The sequence below is a fragment of the Primulina eburnea genome, chromosome 13 (genome assembly GCF_022965805.1).
Source record: "Primulina eburnea isolate SZY01 chromosome 13, ASM2296580v1, whole genome shotgun sequence".
NCBI classification, from domain to species: Eukaryota; Viridiplantae; Streptophyta; class Magnoliopsida; order Lamiales; family Gesneriaceae; genus Primulina; species Primulina eburnea.
Window position 1 is genome coordinate 3,692,202 of NC_133113.1, and position 9,639 is coordinate 3,701,840.

General features: G+C 35.5%; 2 protein-coding genes across 11 annotated transcripts; one reads left to right on the forward strand and one right to left on the reverse strand.

The window, feature by feature from the left end:
• Positions 1-798: 798 nt before the first annotated feature.
• On the forward strand, positions 799-6,270 carry LOC140808747 (uncharacterized). Of its 10 annotated transcripts, none has more exons than XR_012112999.1 (7): positions 854-1,402; positions 1,785-2,175; positions 2,264-2,573; positions 4,000-4,665; positions 5,147-5,280; positions 5,387-5,522; positions 5,601-6,270. XR_012112999.1 is itself a non-coding variant. In XM_073165971.1 (4 exons), the coding sequence occupies exons 2-4, from the start codon at positions 1,862-1,864 to the stop codon at positions 4,150-4,152; spliced, it is 777 nt and encodes a 258-aa protein (XP_073022072.1). In that variant the 5' UTR covers positions 854-1,402; positions 1,785-1,861; the 3' UTR covers positions 4,153-5,131. The 10 variants fall into 10 exon arrangements, 1 of the variants encoding a protein (XP_073022072.1); XR_012113001.1 differs by having other exon boundaries at positions 858-938; positions 1,036-1,402; positions 5,387-6,270; XR_012113002.1 differs by having other exon boundaries at positions 865-938; positions 1,067-1,402; positions 5,387-6,270.
• Positions 6,271-6,426: 156 nt separating this feature from the next.
• On the reverse strand, positions 6,427-8,972 carry LOC140808746 (uncharacterized CRM domain-containing protein At3g25440, chloroplastic). The gene is made up of 4 exons (XM_073165970.1): positions 8,780-8,972; positions 7,950-8,424; positions 7,452-7,853; positions 6,427-6,624 (listed from the first exon to the last, which is right to left on the reverse strand). Exons 1-4 carry the CDS (start codon positions 8,830-8,832, stop codon positions 6,454-6,456), a joined length of 1,101 nt encoding a protein of 366 aa, XP_073022071.1. The 5' UTR covers positions 8,833-8,972; the 3' UTR covers positions 6,427-6,453.
• Positions 8,973-9,639: the final 667 nt, after the last annotated feature.

Consider the following 9,639-nt stretch of genomic DNA (forward strand, 5'->3'; position numbering starts at 1 on the left):
TACTATTATCTGAAAGAAGACAAAAAACAACTTGTTTTTATGTCGGCAATCGATATAACTATTTGCTTGATTAAGATCTGACCGTTGAAAGAGTTCATCTATATAAAAGCATGATTCCATATTGAAAAAGACTTAATGATCTAGCTGCATATAGCCGGTCTAGAAACAAATATTGACAATTAACAACTATTAAAATCAGCTCAAATTTCAAATATTTTTAAAGAATTTATTCATTATCTCTCTTAATCATTTATCTTCGAGCACAACAAATATATAATCATAATATCATAATATAGATAAATATTAAAATATTATTTATTATATACTTATAAATATTTTGAAAATATATTATATTTGAGTATATAATATAATTTATTAAAAACACACACACTCATGATGTCAAATTACTCGATTCATGATGTCAAATTACTCGATTTAAATGCACTTTAATACAAAACATCATAACAAAATTTATTATACCTAAAATTATATTTTATTTTAAAAATCGAATACTTGTAAAATATCAGACGAGGCACACTTTTTTTTTTTACAAAGTCAAATTGACACGACACTATATTTTATATTTAAAAAATAATTAAAAATAATAAATAATTGTGTAGGTGGAACAACTACCAAAGCCCAATCCAAATGTCGGAAGCCCAATCTCTCTAATCACAGAGATCCGACACGTGTCATTATCTAAACAGTCACGTGGACCAATAGGATCGCACCAAGAGATCGGACATGCCCCGATCCACCACCTGTTGCCTGTGCAATGATTTCTGCACACGTGGCTCCGTCCTCGCCACTCGACTTTCTTTTTAAGCTCTTCCACTGATATTCTAGTAATATCTAGAACTTTCCGGATCATGCACATAGAAACTGAAGAATCTGAATCATCAATCAATATTTGAGTCGAGTTTTCTTTTCGATTACCGGTGAGGTTTCCGGAAAGCTTCTGCTGTGGTGATTTATGATTTTGATTGATGCTCTGTAACTCTTTAAGGTGGTTTTTTTTTTTTTAATTCTATCTAGTTTTGTTTGATCGTTTGGAAACTGAAATCAGGAGGAAAATTGTTGGGATTTGGGAATAGAATTAGCAGAGGAATTGCCAGATTCTGGGTTCTGATGATGCGGAAGTCCGGTTGAAGTGAAGAGATCTGTGTTTTTACTGGTCGAAGTATGTCTCTCGACCAAAATTAGGAGATTAGGCGCATTCAGTGGTGAGAAGGAATAGAGATTACACATTTCACTGAACCTGAAGCTCGTAAATTTCATTCTTTTGTAGAAATTAGCAAGTGAATTTGTTAGATAAGGCAAAGGGTTCGGCTATCTTTCTCTGTTGACTTGTCTTGAAACGAGAGACAACTCATAATTTTGAAACAGAGTTAAAAAAAACTTGGTAATTATAGGAAAGCTAGTTAATTCAATTGGTTTGTGTAAAGAACATTTTATCTTATTTTCTTGACATGCCACGAAACACTGATGCATTGCTTTGATTGTGTGGTGAATTCTTCTGCATTTGGACTGCGTAATTAGCGTATGAGAGTAACTTCGAAGTTGGCTCCTTGTTCTCCTCAACTAGAGTATATTTTAAGTTTTCCATTCTCAGCATCATAGACATTGTCTTTGTTATTGAAGTTGTGATATTGTTGGTTAAAAACTTTATGGGTGGAGGGATTGTCTCTCGCATTTTACGGAAATATCTGCAAGTCTTGCGGCTAGAGTTATTTAGCAGCTTCATAGCGTTAAAACCTCACCTTCAGGCAACTCTGTGATACCAGGCATACATTTGTTTCTAGACACGACGAAAGCTGAGGCGAACAAAGAAGATATTCAACTATTGTGAAGACAAAACAAAATGTTGGGAAACCAAAGTGGCATATGTTCGTCTGACAGCAAGTCAAGTGGAGGAACTTCAGGTGTAACTTTTCACAGTACAAAGAATGGCTTCAAAAGCAATATAGATTCCGAGGGTAGCGAGTTTTCGGCGAGCAATAGCTTTTTCGGCAACAGGAGCACTCCTGTTTATAGCCATTCTCTTAGCTTTCCTCTCCGTGACCTAACTCACTCAGGGAATAGTCTCAATTTGTTTGAGAACACATCTTCTACTGATTTCCTATATGATGATTTACCTGAAATAGGTTGCTTCGACGACGCTGACAGGATATTTAGGTAAAGCCAACCAGTTTCTCATATGTGATTAGTTCAATCGCCATTCTTGGTTTATTACACTCACTCATAAACATGTGTTGTCTTCCAGAAGAAGTTATTCAACATTTGTTCTTGAGGCCAGCAAGGAGGATGAGCTTGGTTGGTTATCATCAGAATATGACAAAGGAGAGTCAGGAGAAGCGCTGCGGTCAGATTTCGGGTTTTCATGTCATGACACAAGCATCCGAGCAAATGTATCAGAAAATCAGGGCTCCTCTAAGAGCTATACTGAATTGAGTGAGGCAGGAATTTTGATGAAAGGTGTCTCTTGTACCCAGGAGAAATCTCATCCTTCTACATCTTTTGTGAATGGACTTGGCATATGTGATGGCAAATATTGTTTTATTCCTGAAGAGCAGGTCAGTTTATAGCTTTATCATTTACGCCCATACATCTTTTCTTTCCCGACTTGCCTATGCTAGAAAATTGAAATTTCAAATTACATATGGGGCTATTATTTTATGGAGAGGAGGATACTGGTAAGCCTAAATTTTCTTTATTATTGTCTATTAGAAAATTATTTTTAAACAACGGCTTCATGTATATTTATTAACTAAATTCCACAACCACGTAACAAGAGAAATAAACACTCTCTAAACTGAAATGTATAAATTAGTTATGCCCAATTTGGAACGAGAAGAAAAATATAAGATTACAGAAAAATCTTCTGTAGTGGGAATGAACAGTTTGTTCCGAATAAGTAGTGAAAGATGTGTTAATTAGGTTACTTTTTACAACATAAAAAAGGGTGATGATTCACCATGTTGGTCCTCTCATAAAGTATATGATTATTAGAACCACTGCTTATTAAAAATGTGCATGGACCTTACTTCTGACTAAATAGCTGTCTCTTGAGCTTGCAAACCATGTCTCCCCAAAATATCCTGGAGCATGCTGGATACACTCTTCTTTTAACATGTCAACATGTAAGAAGGTATCCTTGATATCTAGTTCAAATATGGATCACTCCTTATTCACAATGATAAGAGAATGACTTGAATCGAATCGAATCGAATTCATGTGGGCAACATGAGAAAATGACTCCAAATATTTTACAATGTCCATCTGCATGAACCCTTTCTCAACTAATTCGATTTTGTACGCATCAACTGTACCACGAGTCTTGTATTTGACAAAGAACGCCAACCAGCAATATCACTATGTACGTACATGTAGAAATAAATACAGGGCCACACTTCCCTTGGGATAGCAACACGTACTTCTTGTCATTCATAGCACTCTTCTATTCCTGAAGGTTGTTTCTCGATAGGAATTGCGGATAGAAAAGTAGACAAGGCAAGGACGAACTAACAAAAGTTTGGAGAAAGGCCGTGATAAGAAATAGGATTTAATAAAAGGCCAGTTGTGTTGGTGCGCTTCCCTCTGAAAATGGCATAGGAGTATCCAAATCAGAAGCAAGCTGCCGATGATCCAGATCTAGGTTCGAGAATTGGACATTGGTTAGGATCCCAGTACATCAAGTAAAATATTTATGTGCTAACAAATATCTAGCATATAAAGCCTATAATATAAGATAAATTTATTTAGTTTAATAATAGTACCTAACAATCATGAAATAAATCTTGCTTGAAGTTGCAATAATTTGCAAGTAAATGGCCAAGGAAAGAGACGCTGCACAGATGCAGAAAGTAACAAGTTTCTGTTAGTGAATGCACTCTATTAATGTGTCAAAGTTGAAAAGAGGCCTATTCTTGCTGAAAGTTTGTCCTCAAGTGTAGATCCTAAATTAGTTGTTTTTTGATTTTGTTTTTTGATGCCTGGCAGATGAATGAGTGCAAAAAGCAGCTGAAACACATGGAGGAAAAAAGAAAGGAACCTAACTTTGGAAACGGTAGCAACAGTTGCCTTGGCAATTTACCATATGAACTAAATCAGCTTTCTTCTGGGACCACTTCTCTTCAGGGGTTACCCATCTGAACATATGAGTCAGCGACTGCGAGCGACTGGACCCTGATTCCTTCTTTTATCTACAGCATAATAGCTCTCAATCATATTCAGATAACATTCCATTGTCAGATCGGGCTTCTGTGACTTTTAACGACTCAACATCCCTGGAGTCTTGGGTATCATCCCATCCATCCAATCAAATGCAATTCATGGGGAGTTCTTACGACCATCAATCTCTTTTGACTGCACTATCAGGGAATGATAATGGAGCGGACACACATACTTTTCAAAGTAATCTATCTTCTCAAAGTACAAGTTTGATGGAGCAGGCTTCCATACAGGATCCTGGACTGGTGGGAAACCAAGTCAAACTTTGTGGAGATACATTTGAGAATCCTGCTGATGCTGGAGGAGTCAGCTTGGTAATTCCAGTGGAACCAGGCTCTTCAAATATACAAGAGAGCTCAATGATCAATATGGGTGCCAATGATATCTCACTGGCAGCAGGCTAGTTTTTGCCAGCTTCAGCTTGTTATGGAATGGGTAACTGCCTCTTCTTCGACTCTTAAAACTAGCATTTGTAATCGATGTCTAGGGCTTTCATTTAAGTGCACAACTTATTATTCAAGGTGTTCTGTTGTACAAATCAGTTTATGTATATTTTTGTATGATGGAGTTGATGTTAAGGGAGAGTAAGGCAATCCTCGCTCGACTTCTAGTTATAAGGGCACAGAGCAGTGTTGACTGTTGAGAGGCCAACTGAATGAGATACTGAGGGATAAACTGCAAACAATGTTTTGAAAAGGCTATGTTAGGACTCAAAGCATCAATCCAGCGCCCTCAAAGCATTGAAACATTCAAAATTATATATTCCTTGTAGAAGAATTGTATATAAATTTATTATAATAATCATTTCTTGGGTACTAAATTTTCTTCATAAACTAGGAATGCTAGTCCTGTTGCTAGTTGTTTTGTTACATGATCAACTGTCTTGAAACTTATTGCGGTTGAAATTCTTGGCCAGTTGGATTTGAGTACAAAGCTGTGCATACGGGATGGTTTATACCGTTTGGCTCAAAGTGCGGAACAAAGGCTCCACCATGCAAACTCACTTGGTAATTCTAGTGGTGTATCATTCATGGCTGAAGAAACAAACAAGTACATTTTATCATATCTTTTATTCTGTCAAGAGTGCAAAGCCTAATACCATTTTACATGTCTTCTCAATTTCTGTTGTCATTGGTATTCTTTTGATCCCTTGTAGCTGCACGGGTCTCATAAATATGGAAACAGGCACAAATTCTATAGATCGATCAATAGCACAGTTGTTGTTTCACCGACCTTCAGATTCATCGGTGATATTCGCCCATGATGTGTAAACTTTCTAGTCATGTTGTAAGGTACAGTTTTAGTTTTGTGCTGTATATGATGATTCATGCCATGAGATGCATTGTATTTGATATTCATGTGATTAGCAGCTTCGCAACCCCCGCGAAACTGGTTGTGTGAAGAAGGCTACATTAGAAGAAGGTGGACTTTGATGTCTCAGATCATTATAGAGTATGTAATTAAAGTACAGTGTAGCAATGTATATTCTAACGTCTTTTTGGTCAGTTTTGTATGTTCATGTTCCCCTCCAAAAATCATAATTCCTGACAATTTTTAGCCAGATGTAATTATGATTCCAAGGGGAAAGTTAGTAGAATTTGGAGATAGTCGATGTAAATATCTTTAAGATGTTATATGCACGGGAACTCTTTTTCTCTAGATAAAAGAGATCCTGCTTCTGATAATAAAATCGTAAATTTCTAATAAAATTAAACAATATTTAATTATTTTCCCATTTCTCAAATTCCTTACCATGTAATTTCCTTTCTCGCATTCATAGATCGAAATGTAACATATACCCACCATCAAAATTTTCATGCCAAAAGAGCACTGGCAGAAATACTTTGTATAGCCGCAATTAAGCCACATTTGCAACAAGAAATCGTCACCTTACTGTCCGCCCTTAAAGATATCGAACATGAGTGATCACTCTTACGATTGGACGCTTCGGGCAGTCGCACTTCTTCCTGATAACTCGCAGCCTCGCACCTCCTAGCAGAAGTTGTGCCGTCCGGTGTTGCCATGAAAATTCCAGCAAAAGAAATTTATCCACTAATTTCAAAATGTATCACGAATTTTCTAAGTGAATCAAGTGAGTTTTCATTCCATAACTTACAGATTTACAAGCCTAGCAGACGGTGGAGTGAATGTGAATGACAAAATTTGAATGAGATACATAACAGGTAATAACTACACAAAAAAATACTCATCAACCTGTACTCATCATTCTTCAAACACTCGTGCCCCAAACGTTTTCATCATGTGTTGCTCTTCACTTCGATCCTTTTTAAACCGCGCTACATGTTTATGATATTCTTCCAGTTCATTCTCCAATTTTTCAATGAACTCACTTGTATGCTCCAAGGACTGCTCGTAACGATATTTTTCCAGAGCCTACGATTAGAATAAATAAATGTCATCAAATCATGTAAGGATGAACACAACCACGACCAGTCCGTGATAAACAAAGTGATCTCTAATTTTTGTCCTGATTTTTTTCCAACTGTTGCACCGCACCTAATCTTGACCAAGACAACATAGCCAAGTCTAGTCTAGCTCGGAGCATTCAGGTTCATGACTGGATTAAATTACTCAATTAACGTCAAATAAGCATCTGTTACAACATATAAATGCAACCCAAAAATTTTAAGCATAAGACAACCTAAATTTCAAGTTTGATCCATGTGTAAAATAATAATTAAACAACAAAGGAGAGAAGTGACTTGACAATAGGTTACATTCAAACACAAGATAAGAGCTGATTAGACGAGGTTCTAAAAAGCACGAAGTGTGAAGAAACGTAACGGTCAAGCTTCAAGCTTTACAATGAGAATAATGATAACAAATCGTTTTTAGTTTCAGCTTTCGTTTTAATTATATCATATCAATCAATATGTTAAATAACATAAACATACAAAATTCAAAAACAAATGCATAAATATCAGAAACTCTTGACTATCTCAGGTTTTATTTCGGTGTTTTTAGATTTTTTTTTTCCAAACAAAAATAATACTATCAAATACTTATTAATTGAAATTTAACTTTTATATAATTTTTTTACAAATTAACTTAAAATTCAAAGAAAAATTAAAAGTTAATTTAAAATTTTGTCTAAAAGCTCACGCTTTTTTGCACTCATCAACCTAAGGTTGCCACTTTTTTCTCGCTTCATGCTTCTTGCTTAATCCATGTTTTCATGCACACTCAAGAAGAGTTGATACCTTTGCTTTAGACAGAGTATCTGGGGGTGACATGACATCAGGTTGAACATAATTCTTCCCTCGATAAAATAATATTATATTATTTGGCTTTATGTCGATAACAATGCCTTTGCTCAACCTAGCAAGCTCCTCAGCGTATTGATGCACTTGTCCAGGCTTGCAAGGCTTGCACACAACTTTCACTGTCTCGTGCTTCTTCCAATGAAGATGCATATTAAGAACGACACCACCAAATACCCCTCGTCTCCCAAGCGGAACATAATTTTTCTTTTTCTCACCGGTACGCTTCAGATAAAACCTTTCTTCTTCAGTCAATATTTCGGGATCATAGGTTTCGGGCGGCGCTTTTGGCACCCCGTATTTCCTTAGTTTCTCAATCAACCATGCTTCCTTCCTTTTTGCCTGATATCTTATAGAATACATGAAATGAAATGAAATTGTACATAAAATATAGAAAATAAATTTGAAAGCCAAAAACATCTGGGGCAGTATGCAGACCTTTTCTAGCTTGTATCTCATTCTAACTTCGGGATTCGGAGAATTCATTTTCTTCTTTGCTTTCAACCTGTAAAACCTAAGTTCATTCAGCTTTCGTTTTCTAGACAATTTGGCCTGTGTTGCTTTCAGCTTTGCTTTCTTTCGAGATCCTAATTCGCCACCTGGCTCACCAATGTCAAACCTGACAACATCTCCATCTGTTTTAAGCTCAAAAACTGAAGCATCGCTCATGATTCTAGCAATTTGCCACCTCGAAGAAAGATTTCGGTGATCAAACATGTAGGATCTTTTACCAAAGGAATCATTTGCTAACAAGTATCCACATGACAATTGTGGAAGAAATTTCCTCCACGGATAAATTTTCTGGCTTTCACAGATGAAATGACCCGAATATCGAATCAACAAAGTAGGTTCTTGTGAACATGAAGAACTTGAAGTGTTCAATGCAGGACGGAGTAATTGAAGGACAGACTCACTGCATAACATATAAAGTCCATTACCACTGAGCTCCCACAGTCAAAAAGCTTAACCAAGAACCCAAAAGGTTTCCTTTTGTCCGAAATTACTAAAGACTAATGAACCTTATCAGTTGGTTAATAAAAGAAACTGGAGAACAAAACTTATTTAGGTATCCAAGAAATTCTTCAAAATCAAATCAGAAAAAAACAACCTAATCTTATTCTAAATTCATTCCGATCCCCAAACCCATTTCCCTGATGTAACAACACCCTGCATTCTACAAAAAAACTTAAATATTTGAAAATAATAATGAGAATTTCATCAGATGCAGTTGATGTTTAAAAAACCTTGATTAAAAACACAAAGATTACCTTCTGATAGGTGGAATCAGGCGAATTTTGCTGAAGATGGTACATCTACGCATCGTTGGTTACGGATTTGTGCTAAGGCATCGCTTCACCAGCTCTTCCACCAAATCCCTCCACTCTATTATTATCTCAAAGAACTGGAATCGCCCAGAATGTCCAGGTTTTGTCGTGCCTTCACAATGTTTTTAATATTATTTAGTAATCAATATATATTTATATATATATATATATATATATATATATATTTCGATTAGGGATCAATATTTTGGGTAAGAAAAATTGCAGTGCGTGTTTTTATTTTAATGTTTTTAGAGAACATTTGAGAAACCTTTTAATTATTATTTTATTATAAAAAATTATATATTTTAAATTGAGTTATATTTTTTAGCAAACTTATTTTAATCAGTCAAATTAAAATTAGTTAAGTTCATTTGATTGATCCACTTGTCATTTAAAATAAGTGTGTTAAAGTTGGTAATTTAACAATCAGTCAAATATTCAGAGTGCCCCATCTTAAAAAAATGTGTTGCTATCACTATTTAATCAATGTTTGTTTTTTTTTGAGTTAAAACTAGATATCATTGTTTAATAACCATTTCAAATCGTACAATTTGATTTAAAAATAGAAAAAATTGAATTTTCAAAGATAAAAGTTGCATGTGTTCGTGTTAACAACATCAGAGTACAACATTAACTTTTGATACACACTATTACGGAACATTTTCCAAAGGCTATTAGAACAATACCCTCATGATCCCTACAAACCCATCCCCCACTGAAGTAGTCCTTAGAATCTTTGACAACAGCATCCACAATAATCTTTAAGAAGCCTGTCGGAGGTGGCAACCACTTTGGAGTGCTCA